The sequence below is a fragment of the Hirundo rustica genome, chromosome 1 (assembly GCF_015227805.2).
Source record: "Hirundo rustica isolate bHirRus1 chromosome 1, bHirRus1.pri.v3, whole genome shotgun sequence".
NCBI classification, from domain to species: Eukaryota; Metazoa; Chordata; class Aves; order Passeriformes; family Hirundinidae; genus Hirundo; species Hirundo rustica.
This window is the reverse complement of record NC_053450.1, coordinates 14,402,420-14,430,391: the sequence shown is the minus strand read 5'-3', so window position 1 is coordinate 14,430,391 and position 27,972 is coordinate 14,402,420. Positions and strand designations below refer to the sequence as shown.

General features: G+C 37.6%; 1 protein-coding gene across 1 annotated transcript in view; it reads right to left on the bottom strand.

Annotated features, from left to right (window-relative positions):
* Nucleotides 1–358: 358 nt before the first annotated feature.
* Nucleotides 359–27,972, bottom strand: part of EIF3H (eukaryotic translation initiation factor 3 subunit H) — a 91,256-nt gene continuing 63,642 nt past the window's right edge. The window contains exons 3-8 of the mRNA XM_040077417.2: nucleotides 17,387–17,554; nucleotides 15,790–15,889; nucleotides 14,243–14,392; nucleotides 6,011–6,131; nucleotides 2,638–2,770; nucleotides 359–623 (exon numbers count right to left, since the gene is read on the bottom strand). Of these exons, the coding sequence (XP_039933351.1) occupies nucleotides 526–623; nucleotides 2,638–2,770; nucleotides 6,011–6,131; nucleotides 14,243–14,392; nucleotides 15,790–15,889; nucleotides 17,387–17,554 (770 nt within the window). The 3' untranslated portion in view covers nucleotides 359–525. The remainder of the gene's footprint in view (nucleotides 624–2,637; nucleotides 2,771–6,010; nucleotides 6,132–14,242; nucleotides 14,393–15,789; nucleotides 15,890–17,386; nucleotides 17,555–27,972) is intronic.

The following is a 27,972-nucleotide window of genomic DNA, read 5'->3' as shown; positions in this document are numbered from 1 at the left end:
AGTCTGCATGTCCCAATGGTTTTGTATGTTCTGAATGTGAAGTCTAAGAAACATTTGTGATAGAGAAGGACCATTGCACCAGACCATCCAAACAGATTAAAATAAAAATGAGCAACTGCCCCAAGTGTCTAGCACATTGCAGTTGTACCTTCTCAACCAAAACTGGGAAATCTTAAATCTTCTCTAAGTCAGTTATACTGAGCATTTGTAATATTTGTTTTTATTTCCAATTCAAAGTTAAATAAAACCTGTATTATTTGCTATGACTAAACATGAATAACTGCCAAACATTTATAAAACCTGAGTGACTACAGAAAATTCCAGTTCAATAGGGCCAGTAAGTAAGAAAATACTGAAATATCATTAAAATGTAACTTTATTTTTCTATTATAAGAGAATTCTACATGAACCAAGCTGACTCTGTTTTACAAGACTTTCTTCCCAATATAATAAATTTTCAAGATGACCATAAACAGTGTAAAGCTGTGAATAACTCTTCTTTTTGAGGGCTACAGCAAAGTTTCTTCAGTTGTTGTAATCCTGGAGAGCCTGAGCCATGAAAAGCTTGCCCAGGTTCTGTGCATTGAACTCCTTAATATTCTGGCAGTAAGTATTAATTTGACCTGTCAAAAGGAAAGAGTAAATCCTTGTCAGTTTTGAAATTAAGAAAGACACCTCAGAACATAATTTTTCAAAAGCCAAACGTGTGTGAACCACCGAGGATTTATAGAGAAGCCACTAACTCTGCTGAACTACTCCACACTTGGGAGTTTTACATTTTCAGGATGCCCAAATATGTTTGGGAAGAAGAAACTAAATCAGGAGAACAGGTAAACTGGTATGCTCAAAAAAGCCTTTAATTTTCCAGCAGTACTACATACAATTTCTGACAATACATATGACAATAAAAAGAAAAAGCAATTCTTTATGCTGAACTGAAAGCTCAATCACATTAATTCTTCGATTTAGCTGATCTAAAAATTCTTCAAGACTGAATTTCAGTTCTGTTCTAATGCATATTCTTTCTCTATTAAAACAGTTGTAAGAAATATTTTTCAGCAGCACATTGAAAATTGTGCCATTCCTCTCTGACTCTGCTAGCGTCTTTTTCTACCTAACATTTCATTTTATTTGCTGTTTCAAGAATCATCAGGGTATGAAGATTTGTCAGTGCTTTACAAATCAAACATGCCCATCAAAACATTTTTATACTCTTACAGCTACCAGTTATTTCCCTTGTTAGCTAGGAATAGCAAAACATGAAGCCAGTTTAATCAAAATTAAGGCTGTTTAGAAGGCCAATAAACTCTCGATTTAATGCTCTATTTGAAAAGTTTTTAAATGCCTCAGAGACAAAGAGCTAAGTTTTATTTTTTATCCACAAACTTTACTTCATCTAAGTTGAAGTGGATGCTTTCAATTCTTCCCCTGACTATGGTAAAAGAACAAACAAAGAAAGTGCTTTGGCTGAAAATTGTCTTTTCCTTTAAGTATAATAGTTTTCAATTCCTTCTCTCATAAGGGATGATTCATCCTATGCTTTCACTTTCATAAAACACACGTCTACACACATACACTCTTCCGTTGCATTTATAAGCTCTTCTACAGCTGAATATTTAAATACTTTAATGCTTCTAGGATTCAGTAACTGCTAAAAGCTATAAAAACAATAGGGTTTTCTAAAGGACTCTGTAAGGAGTAATAAATCAAGAACATTATTTCTTCTAAAAACAGCACTTATTATCAGTGTGAAACTATTAAATATTAAAATAATAATCCTTTGGTCACTTCAAAATTCAGGTAATTCAAATCCACTTTTCTTTTTTTAACGTCAAAGTACTCTTTGATGTACAGTACATTACCAGGATTTTGAATTTTCTCTCAGTACAAAACAAAGTGATAACTATCTGATCCAAAAAGCCTGCTACAGTTAAACAATCTGCTTCCTCATGATATTTTCCAAACTCATTTTACTTAGCAGGCCACCTAGGCTGTCTGCTCTCTGTTGACACTATGAGGTCCCAAGTATTTTTACCCTTCTAGGAGGCAGAGGACAGGCACTGACAGTGGCAATGCCTGCAGCCCACCAGTTTACTGAAGAAATTGGGTGGTGGTATCTCTACCTATCTATGTGTTGCTCCCATTTATACTTTCCCTCGCCTGGCAGTGCAAGAATATGGGGATAATTTCCCTAAATTTCTGACCATATAAAACAAAGAAATGATCCCCACTCTATTTGAAATTAAATGCAAAACCTTCTCAGCTGCTGCAACCACCAGTTCAAACCTAGAAACGTCAACTGCACTGAATCAGAAGTTCCAGCCCAAACAGCTATTCCTGAGTCTTGTCTGTACAGCTCCCGAACTTCTGGAGCTGAGGGAGGGGCTGGGGCATGAGTGAAGGGAGCAGTTACACCCATTCAGGCAGAAAGCCTCCCCTGTGGAGCATTTCTCCATCTCTCCTCTAAAATCTCAAATTTAAAATATCAAGGATAATATTTGGAATGCTACCAAGCCAAAATATCAAACCATAATGGCAAAGGTAATGAAAACTTAAAATGCTTTCAAAGGATACAACTGCACTTTTTCCCAAGCACACATTCTTATGTTAAAAGTATAAAACACTGCTAAACATTACCTGCAATAAGGAGTGACTCCATTCTTGGAGGTGGCTGTGGTGGTTTAAAAAGCTTATTGATGTCCTCCTCAGGAAGAGGGGGCTCTCCTCGGCTTTGACGCTGAATATTTTCTTGCTGACGTCTCTGCTGATACTGGAAATAAAACAACAGCATCAAAATGCAGCAGGACTTACAAAGCTGCAAAAAAGAAAATTCTTTTCAGATATTTTCAACATACCAGCAAGTATGTTTTGAAAATTACATTATTTAATGCAATTCAGGTTACTACAAACAATATAATGCAATTCACAGTTTATTTCAATTCACTGGCAACAAGGCATTCCCCATCCCACACACTGGCACCTTAAATAAATGAGATAATGGAGAATCATTTAATACTGAGGTAGTGGGGTTAGCTTCTAAAATTTTTCTGAGATAAATACTGTATCTGATGGAAAGAATAGAGCATGGTTCATAAAGGTCTCCATTGCCCCACACAATAGAGAAAAGCAAGGTTGGAATATGTAGGTATGAGAAGCCACCACCTCAGATAGTTGCACAAACCAGAAATTCTCTATTTTATGCAAGATAAAGGTCAAAACAATATTAATGTGAAAGGGGAAGAGAACTTGATTAAATAAGGTATTATACACCAAAAAATATGAACTCCAAACTGCGAACAAAGCAGTGGCTGAAACCAAGCACAACGATTCATTTCTCCATTAATATGCTAGAATAGCAGCTTGTAAAAGTTTTTCTTTTATATATATATATGTATATATATAAAAACCATTTGTTTTCCGTACTTCTCTTTGCCACAGAGATTACTCAAACTTTATAAAAATTGAGACAAACATTTCTCCAGCTATCAGATAAACGTATGTTCTTGCAAAGCTCATAAATTCAAAAACTATGTGAGCTTTCATACTGTATGTGGCAGTAAGGATTTAGTTATAAAGTTTGTCTTCAAATTCCTCATATTCAACACAACAAAGAAGTCTTTAAAATAAGGAGACAAAAAGTACAGAGTGTTTTCTCTCACTCACTTAAATGTATCTCTGATCCAATGAGTTTGAAAACAGTTCTTACTTAGTGGCACAATCAAATGAAGTAAATTTTTTTCCAGTAGTAGTGACAAATACATGTTTTTGGACAATGTTAAAAATAAAATCTGAAATGCCCATATTTGTATGTGAACTGCATGTAGTTTCTTCTTTCTTTGCATTACCCCATTGACTTCTCAGCAGTCTGCCTATTATTCTTTATTGAAATGGCTTGCTCTTAATCACAATTGCTCCATTTTAGAAATGAAGTTACGACCACTAAGTATGCTGCAATGAGCCACTACTAAAGCAGCTATAGTTAGTAAAGAAATTAAGTGAGACACCATGGAACCTACTATGCTCTGCCTTTCAAAATAAATAGATCCCTTTGTTGCTAACAAAAACCTTTGAGGTAGATGCCATCTTTCCATTCAAATTAGGCAATAAAGAAAAAAATCTGAAGATAACACACAAGAAGCTTCTATGTCCTTGGGAATTCTGCAGCCAGGACAGACCTCTGATCATGTGCTACTTCCCTAAAATATTCCCTGTCCAAGCTACACTTCCTTACATGAAAAAAAGCAATTTTGATTTTAAAACATTCAGTGATGAAGTCTTTTACATGAACAACAGGTGCTCTTTTTAATAATCACTTTGTGTGGCAATACCTGCAAGATTTTATCTTAAAAGTGATCTGGCCCATTTTCAGTTGGCCAGTTTTGAATCTTGTCATATCTCTGTCTGCTAGATAAAAGAGTTCAGATTTATTCCTCATGCAGGTATCCTTTGAGTAAGCAAGTAATTTGTTAACCTATCACATGTGAATTCTGTTCACCAAAATCTCTCCAGGCTTTCAAATAATTCTCATAGTGCTTTTTTCCAATTTACCATCATCCTCCTACAGTCAGACAGAGCATTGCTTTGTCTGTACAGCAAGAGCAAAGAAAGTAATCCTGTCTCTAAATACCACGATAGTTACAGCTCCAGAGGAAGGGACCTCTGGAGGCCACCCTTCTGTTCCAGCAGGGTCACCTAGTGCTGCTCTTCATACTCAAGATTCTCTAATCAATGGACTTTAATTCTCTAATGCTTTGGATTTTAAAGAGGCCCTTTGACACCAGGAATTGAAAGTCAGCATCACCCAATCAGCATTACTATTTATTGATACTAAACATGACTAAAATGTCCTTTGCAATCAGAGAACAGTCCAACTTCTTCACAGTCCACTGGACTATGTTTCTTTATTTCTAGATGCATGACTACATGTGATGGTACTAAGACACAGTTTGGTTTGGAGTAAAACTTGTCATTTCACCTCTTTCATTTACTGAATCCTTTATTCCTGTGTCCATGGGTATATTTAAAAATTATTTTGGTTTATCATAAATCACTAATAAACATGTAAAATAGCAAAGAAATCTAAATCCATACCACATGCCACTAGAAGTGAATTCATTTGGTAATTGCCCACTGACTAACCGATTTTATAAATCTTCTCATAGTGGCAAGATTTTAGTAGCAGGGGGGCTATAGGGGTGGATTCTCTGAAAAGCTGCCAGAAGCTGCCCCCATGTCCAATATGGCCAACAGCAGCTGGCTCTGAGACCAACCCACCACTGGCCAAGCCCAACAGCAACAGTGACAGCACCTCTGGGATAAAACATTTCAGATGGGGGAAAAAAGGGGAAAAAATGCCTGCCAAGAGAGGAATGAGAGTAGATGAGGGAAACAGCCCTGCATGCATCAAGGTCAGTGAGGAAGGAGATTTCCTGCAGCCTGTGGTGCAGAACACGGTGATGCAGCCGTGCCCCTGCAGCAGAGGAGGAATGTGAGGGGGATCCTCCTATCCCCAAGGAGGAAGGAGCAGCAGAGATGTATGATGAACTGACCACAGCCCCTATTCCCTGTCCCCCTGCACTACTGAGGGGAAGAAGGAGAGAACATTGGGACTGAAGCTGAACCCAAAAAGTAGGGGTGAGTGAAGGGGAAGGTGTTTTAAGATTTCATTTCTCATCACCCTACTCTGATTTGATTGGTAATAAATGAAAACTAATTGCCCTAAGTCAAGCCTGTTTTGCCCAAGATGGTAACTGGGGAGTGATCTCTCCCTGCCCTTAGATCAACCCATGAGACTTCGGCATTTTTCCTCCCATGTCCAGCTAAAGAGAGGAGTGATAAACTGGCTTTCTGGGGCATTTGGCACCCCCAGGGTCAACTCACCACACCACTTAATAGGTGTATTTTGCAAGATCTTGCTTAGATCTCAGTTCCTCTGTCTTGGATAACGCAACCCAAACTGTATTTTGTGGGAAAAAAAATGCTCTCGTTTAGGTTTCTCCATATCACTAACCTGATGCTTCTGCTGCTGCTGCTTGCTTACGTTCCTCAGGTAGGTATTGTATTTAACAATGTCTTGGCTCATCTCATCCACTCTGTCCATCAGCAGCTGCAGACTCTTTCCAAGGTGATTACTGAAATAGGAGAAACATTCATGAAAGATTAAATTTACTACTAAAAATATAACTTAAAATTAAAAAATCATTCTGTCTCTTGACCAGTATTTCTGCACTAATGGAACCATTTGCAAATTTTTACATTCCTGATTATGTTTGTTCACATATTTATTTGATAATTTATTTATTTATAATTTTATTTTATTTGATACTTTATATGGCACCCCCTCCTTTAGCATCTTTTTCTCACTGCAAATACCAAGTTAAAGTGTTTTGGTCTTTCCAGAAACCTGCCAGTAATGAAAAAACAATGCCTTGCATGAATTTACAGTTATTAGAGATGCAGGTCATATATCTAAAAGAAAAAGTCTGACACTTTTGTGACATGCAACCCAAGCAGCGTTCCAGGAGATGTGCTCAAAGTGTTTGGCTTCAAAGTACTTTTCAAAATCCACTACCTGAATTTGGTTTGTCACAAATTTTTAATTAGCCCTCTGATAAATATTATTGTGAATAAGAATAGTTAAATATTCTTCAGAATTCCATCTCATTAACTAGTCTATCAAACCACGCCTGGAAGTTCAGCAGACATGGTTTGATCCTAGCTGTCAAGACGGAGTGCTGTGTCGTGTCCAGCCAGCTCCACATTCCATACCATAGGCAATATGGAAGCAGCAGGCTGGGCGCGTCCAGTTCAGTTATGCGATCTACTGCCTTGGCCAGACAAATGCAGTCTGTTAAACAACTTTTATTGTTACCATTTTTAGCAATGGACTCAGTATTTTACAGGAAATGTTCAACTTAAGGTATACCAAGTCAAAGTTTTGGAAGCTTTTAGGTTGGTGCCCATGGAGACATCCTCCTAAATTGTGATTACAGGGCAGAGCAGTGAAAGAAGGACACTTTCTGCTCTCTATTGATCCCTTTGATCAGAAGCTGATTTGTTGGCTCTGCTGTCCTTCTTGGCTGAAGACCGGCAATTAAAAAGCTAAATTCCACCTTTCTCTTCCTCAACTGAAATCCACTAATATTCATGAGAATTTCTTTCCAATTAAAAGTTTGGTGTACTTCAATGTCAGAATTACATCCTTCAATCCCTGTTTCACCATGTTATCTGAGATTCTCTCTTCTTTCACAATGCTTTTCTATCATCCCACAGCCTATGGGGACTGGAGAAACTTTAACTGGAAGACATGGGCATAAAGTCAAAAGAGAACCACACACATAATACTATGCACATCCCTCTCTAAGTGTCAATTATTCCCCAAATCCATAGAATTCATAGCTGGAGACAGAAGCTGGTCATGCACTTAGGAATACAACAGAACTGGAGACACTCTTATCTCCTAGTGCAAGGACAGCTGTTTCACTCACTGAGCTGCTCACTGAACAAAGGTTTGCACCAGGAACTTCAGACCACAATTTATTTACAAGCTAGAGTGTTAAATCTCACTTGCGTACAGAGGCAGATGGTGAGGATTTCAACTCCACAGCAGCAAGAAAGGCGCCACTATAATAATTATTTTTAAACTTCTTGGGATTTTTTTTTGGTTGAATGTTTCAAGCACATGATATTTAGAACTGTGGAATATTGCCATGGCCAGGCTGTGCATGCTTTCAGTCTTTTACAGAGTTTATATTGTATGGAGTTAGTGTTACAACTGGATATTATCAAAATTGCATGTGTAGGTACACATTAATAGCCTTGTAAGGTATGTGCACAACAAATACATAATTATTTTACAGATAGTGTCCATGTGAAATATAGCTGGTTACAAAGAATAATTTTATATGAATCTCTTTGGGACCAGCTTAGTACAACAGAGTACAGAAACAGAGAGTTATTGTCAGAAGTTGCAGTAACAGTGTTTGCTCTCATTGCCAGGGCAACAAAAAACAGATAACTTAAACAGATGTGAACTGAGACATGAAGTGATAAGTATGCTGCCAATACAGGACCAGCTTTTTGCTCAGTTCTCATGTGGCTGATCCCCTTTTTTGCTCCATCTCTTAAAAAAACAGAAAGACAAATAGGAAGCGGTTTGTAAAAATGTCTATGTACGATCTCCAAGCAAGTTTTATCCCGCTGAAGTTTATTCTGCCAATACTTAGAAAGTTTGACCACATTGCTCCAGCCCGTAACACTCATCATACACTTAATTTGCCCAAAGGGTGCTTTAGACGCCTCCATACATTGTGCATTCCCTACAGCAGATCTCAAAGATCACACTGTCAGGTACCTAAGTGCCCCCTATGCATCAATATAACAAACAAACAAACAAAAGTTTAAAAGTGGATATATATTTTTTTAAAAGTAATGCCAGTAAGTGCCGCTTGCATCCTTATCTAGACTCACTTCCTTACAGGGATCTGTGACTGTCAAGTGTAGACAATGTGGAGCTCAGCACTTGCATTTGTAGTTGTTCTGGGGGGATCAGTAATAAAGAAACTGCAATTTCAATGGCTGCATTTCAGTCAGCAGATTCAGCAGAAGAGTCAATTAAATTGAGTTTACATTCAAATTAGCAAGTAGTGCAGACCAACAGGAACAGATCTATAAAGCAAAACAGCTGGTGCTGAGAAACCATTGGCCATGCTACATGTGTTTGGGGGGGTTCTTATCACTACTTCTGACATGGTCCAGTGATCTGAAAGTGGCTGAGGCCCAGTAATTATTCTCCCAAAGCCTCTTTTCAGTTTAGTTTCATCTGAAACAAATCAGGTCTGAGATCACACAGTGGTGATGATCTGAGAGCACTCTTGAATTGAACTAGAAGATAGCTCCACCTTAAGATAGCACCAGGAGACCACCACTCCTCTGGTACAGTGAATCTTTGTGGCAGAAAACTATCAGCTTTCATACTAAGCATCACAAAGTCCCCTCTCTCACATGGGGACTGTATTCTTTTTTGTGAAGAAATACAGATAATAAAAGGGGGGTGGGGGGGATTAAAATCAGAAGAAATACCTGCCATGTGGATTCTTATACATCTAATGAAGAATAATCTAATGTGAGAGCACTCTTTCACCACAACTGCTACCAGAATTCATGGACCTGTAAGGAATGACCCATAGAACTAGAAATTTATCATTTGAGACTTACTTGTGTAGCTTAGATAGCATAATCAAAAATGTCCCAAAATGACAAACACATACAAACGGCCAAAGGGAAACTGTCAAAGCCTCTTTACATCATAAAACACATCAGAAACTGGAAAGCAGTTTCTTGAGCTATGCATTTTTGCTGTAATAGCAGAAATGTGATGGGGTATAATTGTTTACCCTCAAGGGCAGATATAAGATCAGGTCCTTGGCACATGGTTTACTTCTGAATCCTTGTTTAACAATTATCAAATACAAGGGTCAATTAATTCTGAGGGTGAGAAGTAGAAACCTGTGAGCAGAGTAGCCTAATCTACAGATAACACTGACGGTCTTCCCTGTCTTGTTCTTCCTGCTGGTGAGCCCTGAATTTGGCAGTGATGCAGTCCAGCATCCACAGAAGGAGAAAGCAGCAACTATACATTAACTGAACTCACAGATCACTCACTGCACAAGGGCATCCTCTTATGACAGAGATCTGGCTAAGAGACCTGAATGCAAGCCTTCCTCTTCCCAAGGGAGTGCTCATACCAGAGGCTCCCTTTGCAGATATATTTTAAGGAGAGTAAAGGTCCAGTCCACTGCTGCCAGGAAAGGCAGTTTAAGAGGTTACAGCATCACCATCTCCCTGCCTCTCCTTCTTTGCCCAAAGATTACAGCATTCTGAGCTGTAAAGATTCAGCTGTTTGCGTGGGCACACTTCAAACTCTTTCAGTGAAACAGTCTACTGTAAATGTAAAAACACCCCCTGTTGGGGTTTCTATCTTTTTTTTTTTTTTTAGGGATGCAGAGGGAAAGGTTGGGAGGAGTGGGAGTCTGACTTTTTCCATCAGACTATTCCACAGAAGCTATTTGTACAGCCATATTCTGAAACAGATGAAGCAATAAAAATCTTTGAGGGTGGGAGGGATGTAGAGACGAAATGGGATAATGGGGAGAAACAAGGCAAGCAGCTGGGACTGGAACCCCAAACTGGCTCTGCTTCTGTAGCACTCATAATGGGGAACTACACATGAAGCCCATATTACTTCAGCATCTTTAATCAGAATAGGACTCCAGGCACACTTGCTGAAGTTCTGAAACACCCAAAATGGAGCTTCAAGTCAGACACCCAAGGTTCAAAGAGAAGCAGCAATTCCCGTGGCTCCCGGGTGCCTGTGTCCTGCTCGCTGGTTGTGCCTGTCTCTAGGCACAGCCCGTGGGCCCGCACTAGCCCGGGAGGCCGCATCTCTGCTCCTCTGAGGCCCAAGTCACAGTGCTGCAGCCAGGCACCAAAGCTTGGGCTATAACACTTCTGAAGCTGGAGATGTGCAAAAAAACCAGCCCCCTAAACTTGCCTACAATTGCCATAATTGGACCCCCTTACTTATTCAATTTTATTTTGCTTGTACCATGGCTAAGGAGGATGAGAACAAGGAACAGCATGAGGAAGCATTAGAAAATGCCGTATCTGCTGCTCATTTTTTCCATTTTCCATTAGCTCCGTGAAGGCCCCTCTCAGCCACTGTTTTGGGAGAGGTACCATCCTGTACAAAATTTTCCTCCTGGTGGGAACAGCTTTGGGTGGATTAGAGAAGTACTGCTGGGCAAAACACATCTTTTTGATTAAAAACTTGTAAGGTATGTTCCCACCACTTAGCAGAACTTGTTTACATCTCAGCATTTCAGCTGAGTTCAACCTGTGCTGTTTAAGAGGATTTTGTTTGAATGAGATATGTAAGTCAAGAGTCTTGAGTTCCATTCCGTTTTCTGTTCTGACTTTGATGTGTGCCTTTGGGCAATGCATTTACTCTCTGTGTCAGGTCCGCCCATCTGCAAATTAGAGACTTTCATAATTATCTTAATAATCCATTAAGCACATCGAGAGTTTTGAATAAGCAGTGCAATGTATAAAGGTTAATATTATATTTAAAAGCCAAAGCAACCCTTCTTATGTTACTTCTGCAAAAATACTGCATCTGATGTTTGAAAAATATAACTGCCAAGTAGATGTTAGTGCAGTAAATGTTCAGCACATGTTTGCTTCTACTGACGCACACTATTAGAAAAATTGCTTGAGACAAATTGAGATATTATAGAACAACCCTATTATGAAGCTAGACCACAAAAAAGCTTTTTTTAATTTAAACTAGATCATCAATAGAATAAGGAAGAGATGGATGAGAACGAGAAAGTTGGTTGTAATTATTTCTCTGAAGATCTGGAACATTATCTGACAGGATTTTAATTCTTGAGTCTCTATCAAAAGACTGGCAGTACTCCAAGGTCTTCAAGACATTTTGGTCCTTAAGGGTAGCAGGATAACTGTTTGAGTAAAAGGCCTTTACTTGCTATTACTTGCTAGCCTTGTGTTAGTCTGCCTTCAACTTCTTTGCCTAGAGTACTTGAGTCAATCCACATTTCACAAGAGAAACACAACTTCATGTCCAAAAAAGTAAATTACTATATACAATTATCACAAATATACTTCAAATGGAGAGAGATACTAAGGTACAAGCAAAATACCTCAAATAGGTAGAGCTTTACACTCAGACAAGGTGGGTGGCTAAACTGGTGAAAATCTTGATGAAGCTAACTCTCCAGAAAAGAAGAACTATGAGTAAATAATTTTATTGTCAAAATCATTGCTTCAGAGAGTATATAAGTTCAGGGATGCTCCCAAGGAGCAAAAAAAGCCTCCCCAAAGCCCAACAAATCCGAGACTCCAAAGAAATAAAACAGTAACAACCAACCTGAAACAAAAACAAAGGAAAAAACATAACAAAAAAAAAAGAGAATCAACCAAAAAACCAAACCAAACCAACCAACCAACCAAGTAACAAACCCCCACACAATCAAACAAAACTAAGAGAAAAACCAAAAAATAAGGTCAAACCCAAAAAGTAGCTTTGAAGTTACTGTCAACAACAACAAAGTTAAGTGAGGAAGATATGCACCAAATTTAAGTCATCTGAAATGTTTCAGCCTAAACTGCTGAAAGAGAAAAGTAAGGAAACCTGAAAATAAAACTCCGTAATAGTGGAGGTTTAAACTCCCTACTTCAGGTAATATATGCTTTGACAGAGTATCCTTCATAGCTGAATTCAAGTAAAAACTAGCGAAGTATTTCAGCAGGCAGTACAAGTCACCGAACCTTGAATAAACAAGCACTGAAATGCTTTAATTTGCCACCTGCTTTGCCAGTTATACCAATATAAGATACTAATGAATGTAACCTGCCTGGTAAGTAAAAGCAGCTATCAAATATTAAAAAAAAGGACACATACAAAAACTTCCCAACAACCCACTGGAGTAATTTCCAAAAGTTTCTCTCCTTCAAACCAAACTAAGCATCTCAAGCTTCTCAAAGAGACCAGGTGAGCTTGAAAAATCTCCCAGGAAAATCTGGTTTTAGTTTTGGGCTAGTACTTCTCACGTTCACCTCTCACTCCCTTTCTGATATGAAGACCAACACGAAAGCCTGTCTTGCACCAGACATTTAACACACATTAAAGTAATTTGTACAGTTCTTATTGTTTATCTTGAGTCAGGACAGTGGTACAGCACAGTTACTGCATAAGACATAAAGCTGCGATTTGTGATCTGTTCAAATTACTTTCCATTTCCAGAAGTGCACTGTGTCACTAGCAGCAGCCCTTACTAGATCCAGGGTGCCAGGTAGTCCCAGCCCTTTATACAGGAGGAAACCCAAAGAAACAACCGAAGGCAATGCTGTCAAGTCACGTGGAAACCTTCTGTATCCTCAACATGGTCCTCCTTTTCACCATAAAGTGACAAAACTCACAAGGAATCAAATCATTGTAATCTCCTACATCCAGTGCTCGATCCCTCCTCAAATAGGAAAAACTTTGTGATCTTTGACCATGGAAAGAAAATGACCTACAGAACACCTGCAGAGTTAAGCAGACTGAGTTATCTTGGCAAGAATTCTTCACTTCATTAATTCCAATGTGCAACTTTATTGGACAGAATTATTGACTAAGCATAATTTGTGGCATTTGTAAATACTCCATCAGAGTTCAAGCCTATACCTGTTCTCCCTTGATCATTTTCTCTAAAAGCTATCAGATCCCTCAGAACATCCACACAACCTCAAACAGAGAAAGTGGAAAATTTCTGCTAACTTAGGCAACATAGGGACCACTAGAAATACCGATCTATCAACTTCAGCCTTACATGATGGGGGGAGGGAGGGGGAGCAGGAGAAAAAAGAAAAAGGCTACTAGCATCAGAATCTTGGCAGACAATACCTTGATGACAAAGTAAAACGTTTTGCCCCAAAAACTTGTTAACGAATACAACCGAGCTTCTATATGCAACAAGATTCTGCATTATTTTGTGTATCTCAGTGTTTTGGTCAGACCAATAATAATCCAACTGTATTGTGTTGCTTAAGATACCACCAATTTTTTTATCATACTGCTAGAAGTCATGCCTACATTGCAATCAAAAGTGTAATTTAAAGCCTACAAGGATAAAAAGTTATTATTAGACAAAGTTATGAGAAGATAATTTTAGAAACTCTTAAAACGATTTCTGACATCATGAATGCTGGCTGTCATGAAAATCAGTGGCATTTCTGCCAGTTTCTCTGAGCCTTTATTGTTTTAGTTTCAAATTCATCCTGCTACCAAAGTAAAAGAAATGCAATTTCTTTTTTATTAAAATAATTCATGTAATTACTTAAGGAATATTTAACAAAACTATTTTTTTATACATTTATTTGCCTGAATTTCTGAGTGTCCACATTTTCCTGAAGAAACACAGTCCTCTGAAAAATTTATACATTTCAAGCAGTGCAAGCATACGAGGATTACAGACCAAATTTAGTCCTTGAATCTAATGCTACAGTTTTACCATGCAGTTTTTCCTTCAGCAAAACAACATGAAGGGTAAAGTGCTAACCCCATTAAAAGTCAAGGCAAAACTTCCATGGACTGTAATGAGACTGGGATTTCACCCAAGGTGTTAAACTGTGGTTTGGGAAAGCGAATAAAAGTACATCCATTATTGTAACAAGTACTTACCTGCTAGCCAGACTGAGCAACTCATGTCTATCGGCTACTGCAGATTTCTTTTCCAGTTCCCACAACATCACATTGATCAGGTATGAATTCTTAATTACTATAGGCACTTCTTCAAACATGTTTTCATATGCAATATTTGCTTTTTTCAAGCTGTGAAAAAAGTTACAGAATATTTACTAATATAAACAGTAACTCTCTTATTCTCTTTGTTGAATTGTTGCTCCAACAAACAACAATTTTGTAAAAATTCTTGATTTTCATAGTTCCACAATTAAACAAGAGTCAAGTTTTGTTAATAAAGCATTTGCATGGCAAAACCTCACGTTTACAAAGACTAGGAAAAGCTGCTCTATGAAAAACTCTTGGAAGACAAGCAGCTGCCTTGCTTGTTAATAGATTATCTATGTGAAAAAGCCTCCAGCAGGAGACTGCATTGACAGGATTAACTCTGCCCCTTCCAAAATACTTTATTGATTTTCCTGCCATCAGCGTTTCTTACACAGAACTGAACGGTTAGCTACCACGTGATGCTAAAAAACCTTAAAATATTCTAACTACTACAACGACAAACAATTTTCCTAATAGCTGAATAATTAAAAATTTTACTGACCAAAAAATTAGATTCACAAAATATTGTATGGTTTAGAATAATTAAATTCTGTAGTGAATATTAAAACATAAATTTTCAGTGTGTATTTTTTTACCATATACACATAAAAACTATTGCTATTGCTTTATAATAAAGTAAATAAATTAGACAGTAATACCTTTCATAAAATCTGGATATAAAAGAATGATTTAGAAGTTTCTAAGGAAATAGAGCCTTAACTTCTTTATATTCATACTGGATTTTGGAACAAAAACTTTTGCTTTTTGCCTCTGCTGTTTCTGGACTGAAACATGGATTTGTTTGTTCATCATTAGAGTTTTAGGCACCAAGCAATGAAATGAATACATTTTTCCTCAACGAAGTGATTTTAACAAGTGTTTGTGCTTTTGCTACTGAACACCAAGCAGTTGGAGGCAAAGGATGCAAAGGCCTGTATCTGTAACAAGGAGCTAATCTTTTGAAACAGAATAATTATCCTACTTTACTCCAGAAGATGGTGTCCACACGGAGGAGTTAATTTGGAATAAATACACTGGGACAGCTATTCCAGAATACCTGTTCTATCTTAATTCTAGAGGGGAAAAAAAGAGCTTGAAGACAAATCGGCTATTTCCCTACCTCTTTTTTTATTTTTTTCTGGTTTAGGCTCTGTTCCCATGTGCAGCTTCCCATGTTCCCATGGTCCTTCCGGCACATCCACTGATTAGCCCCAAACCCAGTTCAGAATCCCCCACTCATGGAAATGCCCAGACAGCCTTTCACACCTTCTCAGCCCACTGTGCCACTGCACAACTATCACTGCTCATACAGGTCCATCTTCCCCAGCAAACACAGTTACATGAGATTTTAAAATACAGCATTTCATAACCCTAGATACTGTTCTACATCCCAAAAATTCACCAAACCCTATGAAAAAACATTCTTTGAAGTTACTTACGCTTCTGGAGAGAAGTCTTTTTCTTTGCAAACTTCCATCAGTTTGGGAGTCAGCCTATATGCCTTCAGTGACAAAGACCCTTGGGCAGTCTTAATGGGATCTATTATTAAAAATGGAAGGAAGCCTATTATTACCAAACCCAGACTGCCTTTTTCTTTTTAAATATCTGAATGACATAAACAGGAGGAAAACTAAGTAGTCTTAACGAAAAAAATATCAAGAAAACTAACAGAGAAAAGACACTATAGCAGAGGCAGTCCTATTGCACTGCTGTGTAAAATACAATCAATAATATACAGTGATGCCAATTAGGAAACTTAACTTGGAGAACTTGGGGGGGAATCTTGATCCATTCTACTAATTTATTTCCCTATTAGAAGTCCAATTCACATTTCCTTTTCTTGTAATTATCCACAGAACTTCTATAAGAGTGACCTCATTTAAAAAAAGATTCTTCCTTCCAGTCATTCTGCAGAAAATGAAAATCTTCATTACAAAATATTTTATATGAAAAAAAAGAGTAATTTTAAAGTAGCAATAAGCTAATTCAGATCAAGCTGCCATGCTGCTTTCTGCATGACAATGTTACTCGTGTATACAAAGATTAGTTTTGCCTTGACATACTCTGCTGAATTTAGGGGGAAATTTTCTAAACAAACTGTTACATTCCTTGGACAAAGAAGCTTAACACTTGCAGCATGATAACAGCTGAAGCATGCCAACTTAAGAATAAAAGCTGTGTTAACATTCATGTTGTCTGAAACTTAACACAGTAAAACTTTTAGCAATCGGTGATAAAATGAAAACCAAAATAGACTGAAACAAGTGGAAAATTCATCAAGGTCTGATGATGCAATGTTTCCAGCCAATATAAGTATACTTTAACAACTTGTTCTTTACTGTAATCCAATTGTTAACATACTGAAACAATTTTGGGGCAGCTCATAAGATTGATCGTATTCATTAGTATTTTTTCTGACAGATACTCAGGACGTTACATTTACTTCTCAGCTGGAAACTATATGCAAGTCTGCCAGATATGGCAAACTGTGAGTGTTTGGGGAGGGGGAGGCTATAAAGCTGTTAAATTGCCTACGGTTCTGATACAGCACAGAACATCTGGTCTGGAGAGCTTGAGGAAACACCATTAAATAGGCAGAAAAGAAAAAAATCTTTGTGCTAAGAAACAGTCCAGGTTTTGTATGCTTCTGTCAGAGGTATTAAAAAAACTTGGCAATTCGTGTGATGATTGGTCAGTCACGTACAGAGCCAGACACGCTAGCAAGCGGGGTTTGTTAGACATCTGGTCGGGTTCCACCAGCCCCTTCCACGAGGGAGGGGAGATGAAGGAATAAAAATGAAGCAGCTACTCCAGCATTCCAAAACGTACACATCAGGGCTCTGATAGCAAGAAAAATAAACAGAAAGAAGGAAACCCTGTCTAGACTTAGCTGCTGCTGAGGCTGCCGTAGACACAGGGTTGGTATTTACTCGAAAAGGCCTGCCAGGCTACTCTTACAGGCAAAAGACAGAATACAAAAATAGTAGTAATAATATTAAGAGGGGAAAAGAGTAATAAAGGAAACCTCATACTAACCGTAAATGAGAACTACAGACTCCTCAATTGCATGCTGGTAACTGAACTGGGAGTCCAGGAGGGCACGGGTGACAAAAGAGCCATAGTATGTGGACTGGTACCAGCCAACGTGAAGATGATCAATGTTTACGTGGCGTAGGCTTCGCATCATTTCCATCTGGTATTGAACTGGATTCAATAAAAAGTATGTTCAAAAAGTAAACTTACACAATCAGTACTATTTAAAGAGAAAGCCTGATATTAAATGAGTAAATTGTATTTTATTTTCATTTTTGCAACTGCCTAGAAATTTGTTTACTCACTGGACCGTCTTCATTAAAATCCAGAATTTCCTCAGAGAATGAGAGTAAGACCAGCTGAGTAAGCAGACTTTTTTCAGCTGCAGTTAATTGCTAAAGTGATCAACAAACTGTTACACGTCATTTACAGGGTGCATTACCTTCCTCATTCATAAAAAAAAAAAATCAGATACTGGGTTTCATTAAGCATCTTACCATTTAGTAACAAAGACTTATTGTGATTTAAGTTGCAATACTGTCTAGAATTAGATAACTTTTGGAATCAAAAGGAGAATTATTTAATGAATACATGAAATAAATTACAAAGTGTTCTTTTTCATAACATAAAACTACAATTTCAGTATCAAAGCTTGGGGAACCAGCTACAGCTGTTAGATAGTTTTGATGGCATTTTATTTCCAATTTTCAACACAGTTTTTTTCTTAGGTGTATATAAATGTAAAGGATGCCTGCATGAAGATATTATTGTTAATAATACAGACATATCTAAATACTGAAAGTTACTTCAAACAGTAGAGAACATATTTTTTGTAAGGCTTTTTACACCAACAGCTGTAATGTTTCATTGTACCAACACAAAAATTCTATTTCTATTAAATGCTTCAATTCAAACAGATCATCTTCATGGAACAAGAGTTCTATTCAAGAATATTTAACATAATCCCATCAAACAGAACAACACACTTTACCATTTATTGGACCTTTTAAACAGACAGACACTGTGCCTGCTGGTTAAATTTAAGGAAAGAGAAATCAGTGTGATTATCAGATGAAGCAGCATTCGGAATCAACTCATAGGAAATCAAATGCAACAACACTACACAATCCTTAAGCTTTATCTGCAGCTGCAAAAGTTACAAACACACACACACATAACCCCGTGAGTTCATTTTTGTTAATTTTTTTCAAGGCTTCTCCTTGTACAGATGCAAATATGATATTCATTATAAAACAAAGAAACACAAATTAAATAGCTGCAGAATGTGCTACATTTTCAGACCCCACTTCATATCCCTTCAAAATGGGAAAAAAAAAAATGCACACATATTATTTAAAGATATGAGGAATCATTCTTCAAGACTGGACAAATATTTTTCCAACTTATCACTCACCCTTGCAGCACAGACTACATTCTGCAGTCTTCTGGCCCCTCTCATTAAATTGCCATATCTGACTGACTGTATTTTCGAAGTAACCTACATACACTTACAGAAACCCTTACAGACTTCTTCTATCAGTATATGCTGGTGATTACATTCTATACCAGAGCATCTTAACAGAAATTACTTGAAATTTATGTTTCATCCAGGGGACCATGATAATACAGCATCCTGAAACTAATACAGCAAAATCACCCAGGCTTTGTTCGGAAACAGCCCTAACACAGCCAGTAAAGGAGAGGCCTGCTCAATGTGCCTGTCTCTAAACAAAGGCAAATCTGGAAATGCCTCTGCACTCTTCAGAGCAGCCTGCACAATTATCAAACAGCTATTTCCAAGTCAGAATAAAAACCTTCCCCATTGCCAGACCTAAGGCAAGCTCATTTACCACTTCCAGAAACAGAGGCCAGGCTGAAGCTCCTTACCCAGAGCCCAGTGCTTTTGCATCCCAGTGTTTGGCTCAAATGCAAAGATCCAGTTTGTCAAAGCATCTCGGTCCTTAGACTTTAGAAGTTTTTGGGGATTTTTTAGAGGTGAAGATGCTAAGTTTCTAAATTTTATAATTAAAACAAGAACACAGACCTCGTCCAAAAAAAACCCTAAAATACTCCTGCTGTTACTATGATTTTGAATTGAAAAAGTATATGATCCAGTTATTAAATGTAGCTAGAATAAACTCTTTTGGTGAAAATAAGCTTTTCAAAGGTTTATCTGTGTGGAAGGCAAGAATGACTTGTTTCTCATATGACTTGCTTCAACATGCTAAAAAATGAAATTAAAGTTAGATCCTTTGTAGCCAAATGAAGTCATTAAAAGAAAAAATCAGAAAGTATTTTCAAAAGCAGCTGAAACAGATAAAGGATTTTATCTGCTTATCATTTATAAAAGATAAATGAAATTAAATGAAATGTGGACTTTTAGACAGCTGAGCTAGACAGCTCCTTGCAGTGGCAATTCTCTTGTAATGGTGGACACTCAAAGTAGAGGTGATCATGTAACAATGGGAAAAACATACTTAGACATAGATTCCTATGAAATCATGTGGCTGATACATTCAGGTAATTTCCCCATTGAGAAGTGTAATATTCAAGAGCAGGAAAACATCCACGTCTTTTATAAACTTGAATAAAAGCGTATCATGCTCTCAAAAGTGCTCTTTTAAGAGCAAACTGGTAACCAAGTTTTAGGACAAGTTCTTTTCTTAAACACAATACACCCAGCAACATGTAAGAGATGTAACACAATGTAAGAGATACTGTCCAGAAGAAAAAGGACTCACTGAAAATCATCCAGATTTCATGTCAGCAATTCATCCTCTCATGACTGTTAGCAGTTAGATGATAATGAAGGCAATAGTGGAAAAAATGTCAAAGAACCAATAAAGCATCAATAGCTAACATCCTTGCCTTGGGAAAACAACTGCAGAAATTAAAACATGATGCAGTCCCCACCAGGGAGAAATGGAAACTCTTTTAACCAAACATATATATTTTATAACATGTATTAGTAGCTAGATAGCTCCAACAAGCTGCCAACTTGCACAAATGGGTAACAGCTTCCAAGTTGCTTTTGTTGATACCGTTAACACTGTTTCTTTACATTGTTTGCCCAATCTACAGAACATCATCTCTTTACCTAGAAGCTTAGCATAGACTGGGCAAGAGCTCCCTCTCTCCTTCTATTTATTACACAATCTGCTAGCATTTGGGACAGTTGTGCACTTTTTCTGACAAATTCACTGTTCCATGCCACAGTCCCTCCCAAGCCACTCTGCAAAGCTGACACTGAAAGAGTCACTTAGTCTAAGAGTGCCCAGAACTGAGATGAACAAAGAAAAGCGCAGGGGAACAACCAGACCAGGATGCTGCCTCCTTCTCCCGCACATTTAGACAGCATACCTACATTTTAAAACAAACTATTTGTTCAGGGATGTCCTTATGATGAGGAAAGCCAGCAGCCACACCTGCACTGAGAACATGCAACCTCTGCCTCCTCAGCTGAGCACCTTTCTGAGGTAGATTTTTGTAAAAAAAAATACTCTCTCTTTAGCTATTATTAAAAAAACCCACCCCCTCCTTCCTCTAAAATGGTGATTTTTTTATTAGTTTGCAAACAAATGGGGGAGGAGGGGATTAAAGAAGCTAGAAAGCATTACTGTAATTTATCTAAAGCAAAGTACAAAACTATACAATATGGGTGTTCTGTTTGAAAATGACTGACTTGTGTGAATTTGTATTACCAAAATACCTTGACTGAAAAATCTTGACAGTAAACCCTATTACAGTAGTTTATTTGCTTTAATAACTACTGTAAAAGATTTTTAAAAATACTAGAACATAAAGACATTTTCCTTTTCTAGAAAGTACTGCCAATATCAGAAACTTTATCTGGGCTTGAACCTAGGAGATATATACCTTACCTTACCAACAAAAAACCCAAAACGACGACAAAAAAGGAAAAAAACAAACAAACAACAACACAAACAAACAGACATAATATATCACATACAAGACCAAGAATTGAACCCTGATGTAATGGCCCATTCAACATCGGGACAATTCAGCCATGTTTTCTATACCTTAGAATATCTGGTCAAAATTTCACTATTTGAAAACCTAATTTCAGAATAGGTCAAATCAGCTGAAGCACTGAAAAAAGGTCCATCATTTGTCTATAATGCAAACAAATCTAAAACCCTGGAGTTCAAAAACAACTGGCAAACAATGCAAGTTTACTTATTACTGAATTGTTTCTTTACCAAGAAAAATTCATTAGAATTCACCTCTCAGGGGATCACATATGCATGTGCATGTTGCTGAAATTCAGTCCTTAAATAATTATCATTACCATCAGAGGAGATGCATTTCAGCCTGGCCACATTCAGACTATCAATAAATATTGTGACATGTCAAACCCTGATCAATGGTGGCCTGGGGGCAATATATTTGATGACACTTCACTTGCTCAAGGCCTTAATTTCCAAAAGATAATTTGATATACCTTAAGAAATTTGATTTCAAGAGCAGCAATCTACATGCTTCATGGAAGTGGAAGGACTTTGTACCAGTGTTAGGTGCCACAGTCTGACTGATTTTATGCTGCACCTCACCCAGCTTGCTGCAGTCGACTCTGCAAAACAGGTAACAACCAACTCTCAGCTACAAACCCCTAATATCTGTGTGGCCTTGGTTCTTCTCTTCACAACCTGTGTTTCCCAAATTTGTCCTTTAACTCAAAGAGCAGAAGTTGCATGTGTTTTCAGGAGGGCAGGTCACTGGTTCAAGAAAAAAGCGGACCTTTACTGCTCCCTCACTTTCTACAGCCTCCTCACAAAGACTCTCTCACGGAGAATGAGGATGAATATTGTTTCCTTGAAGAATGCTGAGCACCCAGAAGACAGATGAATTAAAACTACCTAAAATTTACTCAAGACTAGGCACACTGTCCAAGGGACACAAAAGTCCATCAGAAGAGACAGAATCCAGTTTCTGTGCTAACACTTCTCTGAATTTAACTGGTAACATGAACATGGTAAATTTTGGTTAATCTGGTCAAAATATACTGAAAAACAGCCAAAAGATTCCTTTTATAGCACTGTTATTAATGTGGATAGTATTTTTAATGCAATAATTTATCTGTTTTGAAGTGCTACCATGTGGTAGCATGCGTACTGAACAAGTGTTATACACTTCACAGCACAAAAAATTTGGGGTTTTCTATACATATTAACTTTGCCAAACCACATGTATGCTTCAGACAGTATCTTCAATGACTAAACCAAGTTAGCAGATGCTAGTTCAAGGAACCAGCATATGCATTTGAAAAGAAGGAAAACTGATTTATTTAATTTAATTTAGCACAGAGAATTATGGAGACAACAGATTAATTTGTTTCCCTCCACACATACAATCTCAATTAATTGTCTAAAAAACTATGAATCACAATAACTGCATCTATTGATAACAATTCCAATTGTGAAGATACAAATAAAAGGAATACCACAACCAACTTGTTATGGTTAAAAAATACAACTAAAAAGAATGAGCAAAGAGAAAATACAATTCAGAATTAATTCCAGCAAAGGCAATGTGTCATTTGAAAAAGCCTTTATATATAGTTGAAATATATTTCTCTGTCTAAAGTGTGCACCACATATGCATACAAATATTTACAGATTTATCTATATCCAACCACCTCACACATACACACTTCTCCCAAGACAAATGCACAAGCTCAGTAACTCAACAATTCTCCTATTCACAGAGCAAAAAAAAAATTAAAAGTAAATATTGCCTTCCTCAATAATATTAATTTCCTCTTCTGAAATATCAAGTCAGGGTTACAAAACAGTGCTCTATTTTATGCACTTTTGCTATACTGGGCTGAAAGCACCTGACCTTCTCTAAACTTGGAAGTTAAGCAGACCAGGGTCTGTAGGTAGCTGGATGGGGAAAAAAAAAATCACGTGAAAACAGGCAAAAGTCCAAGAGTCATAGTTGTAAGAGTAAAAAACCAAAAGCAAGTCAAAAGACTTAATTCAACCCCATTTTAATTGCTAAACTGAAGGATGAAAAAAAGGGGCAGAGCATATCTGGCCAAGTTTTTTTTAAAGAGTTTTATGTTCTAATGAGTTAGCAACTGCAGTAGAAAAACTGAACGTTCACTCGTCTGCATTTTCTGTATAAGCTATGAGATAAATTCACTACAAATCTTTAGGAATCCCCTCCATCTACACTACCAATACTACTGCTCTAGTAAGAGCAAGCCCAACCTCTTTTGAGTAAACGTATATTACAGCAACTGAGGCTTTCCTAGTGCCTTCATGTTTTTCTAAAACAAAAGGTCTCATTTTATGAGAAAGAAAGAGAGAAACAGAAGAGGAAAAATTCCTAAGTAACAATTCATTATGTCATTATGTATGCTCAGTAAACTCATTCATTTTTAACCTTGATCACAACTCAATGTTAGTTTTATGACAGCACTGTGTGATATAAATTGTGTTCAACAGAAAAAAAATACAGGACACCCAGAGGAGATATCACAATCAGTAGGTGAACAGTGAAAAGTAACAGAACATAATAAAAATAAAAAACACCATTTGGAGTGCTTCTGTCAGGAGATACTTACCCAAGCGTAAGCATTTATCACCAGACTGTTATTTATTACCAGTTTAGCCAGCAGTTGCCAGAGCACAGTCCCCATCACAGCTGATGACCACAGCCCTGTTATTAGGGACAGGGACAACAGTCCTTGGATCTGGAACACCCCAGCACAGCTAGCAGTGACTGCCCATGACTACCTTGCTATACGGAGGTGGCTCCAAGCCATGGGCCAGCACAAGGACAAAGCTCCTGACAGAGCAGGGCAAAGTAGGAAAGGGCAGCTCTGTCACTAGTGGTAATAAAGGATGAAGAGAAATTTGAGAGGAAATGAGTACAACAAGGGAACGGAGAGCACAGGGATGTGCGTGACAGGACAACGGGAAAGTAGCAAATGGAAGCACACCACTTCCTGCACATGTGCTGGCACTCACCCCGGGTTTTCTGACAGCGAGTTTGGGGCTCTGGTCTAAGCGCACAACCACTGAATTAGAAGCAATGAAAGTCATCAACCTATTACAGCATTTTATCAACACATGAGCGAACACTCAGATAAGCCTTTGGACAAGCTAAATCTCACTGACCACACAATTCTCTACACAATTCAAGATAATGAAAACTTGTTCTGTTTTTAAATAAATACATCCAAGGCTCAAGACAACTCTAAATAACATGGGTAGGACTGTCAAGGTAACTTGCGAAATTGTCTTCTAATGCATGCAACATTATTCCAAAAGATAAAAGCATTATAATACTATCTTTCAGAAATACTAAAACACTGAGATTTCAAAAAGCATTTTAAATTCAGAAATCCACTTTAAACTAGCATCTTGAAATAAAGTTACAATCAAGCAATATTATTCAACTATTTTGTTGGAAATGATTATCAAGAAGAAATGGTAAAAAAAAAAACAAACAACATTTTTGAAGGCTTTCTGCCGTATCTTTCAATTTATTTTTTTTTTACATTTATCTAGAAAGATCCATCTTCACAGTATCTTACAAACATTTGCGAATTAATCCTCCATCTCCTCCGGTATGGCAGGCAAATATTATTCTTGTTTAAGCATCCATTTGGCTTACTACACTACTATTTCTACATTGATTGAAGACAAATTTGATATGAGATCGAAATCTTTGTCAAGAGAAAAAGTCTCAGTCAGCCTACATTGTCATGACAGCAGTAAATTGTACTACTAGAAATGCCATCTGTGCAGCCTAAATCTTACTTTCCTTGTAAGAAAGCAGGAAGATGATATCTCATTTCCTAGTAAACATCACATGCCTAATGAAAGCATCAACTGTTTTCTATTAGGAAGTGTATTCCCATGAACTTCAGCACCCTGAAGCCTTTACTTACACCGATTTCGTCCAGTATCATTCTAGCTGCTAACATTAGCAAATCCACAAAGTAGGATTAAAGGCATGAAAAGGAATCAGCATCGTTAAAAAAACAACTCTGTGTTACAGTAACCTCATTTCCAATGAAGCACATCCTTTTAAAAAATAGCTTTTAAAAGTTTCCTAAGATATCCTTAACTTCATTTAACAGCCAATGATTTTTGCTTGTTTACTCTAGTGAGGCTACATTAACAGGTAAAAGCTCTTTCTTTAAAAAATATCAACATATTCTTTACAACATATCTACCTTAATGCCCTAAGTTACAAAGCAATTAAGCACACAATAACACAAAAATGTGTGATGAAACTAATTCCTTTCCTACATAAATGTCAATCACATTAATGTATTTTTTATTAAATTTTGTATTACATAAATACTCAGAGAGGTTATTCAATTACCTGGAAAAATTCGGAAATGTTTAAAGATTAATGAATTACACAGTCACTTCTACTTTTTTAATATAACACAGATTTTCATATTCAAAAATTTGAAAGCAGAACAGGAACAGACTGAATTGGAAACAATACAAAAAATCCCTGCATTTTGAAAATCAGTAATTTCATACAGCATGCATCACACGAAAGTCTCATTTTGTTAACAACTTTTCAGTAAGAGAAGAAAAACTATGACTTCACATAAGGGGTTTGGGGGCTTTTAAATTCCTTCTCCCCGGAAGCACAAAAAACCATTTTTCTTCTTTGTAAAGCTTCAAAGTTTGGGTATTTTCTATCAATCACTGTTTGCATTGCTGAAATTCAAAGGGCAGTGAGAAGTGGAGGGACATCTTCCACAAGCTTATTTTAAGTCAAAACACCCATCTTGTGTTTCCAGATACAGCAAAGCAAGTGGTTTTCTGATGGCTTGGTAATAAATATCCACAAGTCTGTTTTCAAGAATTTCTCACGCTGTTCTTAAGTTTCAAACTCACAAAACATGGTCTGAACACTGAAGCACACGCAGCCCTCATACCGCAATTTTCCTGAATTGGCTTTATAGCAATTCATTGCTGCTCCCTATTTCTTCAGCTGAAAGTGACACCTGCTATTTTTCTGTGACCTCCAGCAGCCCATCATGTAGGGATCACTACTAAACATTTAGCAGAGAGAAACAGGGAAGTTCTAATTTTTGGAAAAACAGAAGAACATCGTAGCCACCCCCATGAACGCATCCTTTGAATCAAAATTACACAACTATGTTATTAAAAAATAAAAAGATGACTCTATCTTTAGCATTGCACCTACTGCTTCTTCCACTGAGGTCCTACCAGGCAGGACAAGACCTCCCCATGTACTAGGAACGCTAAAAGCAGTCAGCATCTATGGCTCCTTTCAGGAAGGAAGACCCCATACAATCCCCAAGTCACACTAGTTTTGCAAAGTCTACAGTTTTGCCTAGTCCAGGTGCTGTTACTTGCCAAGCAAACAGCTATGAAATGCCACATTAACTTCTTTCTTTTCAGTACAAATAGCACTCAACTATCACCACTCATTTAACACAGCAACTAGGAGCTTTGTCTAATACCTAGATGAACACAATGTCACAAGGATATTTCAGCACACCTCTTACAATACTCTTAAAATCCCACTTTACATCTCCAAATAACACATCCCCACAGTCCACAACACGAAGACAGACTGAGACATCCCATCTGACCAGCTCAGAGAGCAATGACTAAACTGAAAGCCCTAACCAAGGGCAGCTTCACTTGGATCTCTGCTCTAGGACCATCTACAAGCATTCCTCATGGCTGCCAGCCAGGTCTTCAAGCCATGAGCAACGCAACTTTAATTCACATGAGGTACGAATAAGTCAGAATTTAAGCCAAGCCCTACCCAGAAGACAGATGATCTTCACTACAAGATCCAGGGTTGGACATTTGCTTTGCCAAGCACTGTCTTCCAAATGAGTCAAGTCCTGTTGCTTGCAATCCCTGCCACAGCAGAAATCTTTGCCCTTCTTTAGCTTGCAGGCAGATTAGAACGACAGGCTCCCTTCTGGTTCAGTTCCTGAGCTAATGATTGCCACTACACAGCAGACACACATATTCAACACCACTTATTATCAAAAGGCAACCCTCCAAAAGAGAGGGAAAATCCAGCTTTTATTATCCAAACCCTAACACAGAAGGTTCTTAACATGCAGGCTTACAAAAGGGTAAGTAAACAACCCCTCTACCTAAAGATATCTCTCGATGAAGTGAAAGGTTTGCATTGCACATGTGGAGGCCATGGACCCACACAAAGACGATGCCTAATGAGAGCCACAACTGAGTATATCAAACAACTCCATCTCTTGAGGGGTACACATTACACTAATATTTTATTGTAGCATATTGACTACCAAGAGTTGTTTGCAATTCTCTTCAGGATAGTTTTAAGTTTGTGAAATAATATGAAGGAAACTGATTTTAGATGTGCTCAAAAGTAGAAGACACTGATCAGCATTTTCTAGGGAGTTTGAGGAATAATATTCAATTTTGGATAAAGAGAAAGACTAGTGGTTCAAACCTTGTGAAAGTGTTTGCCCAAAAGATTCCTAAATTACTGCAATTAGATCACAAGACATTTTCAGCTTTTTTTATTAAGTCTTCCCTGCCAACCAACAGTCACAGCACAGTTATTTTGGA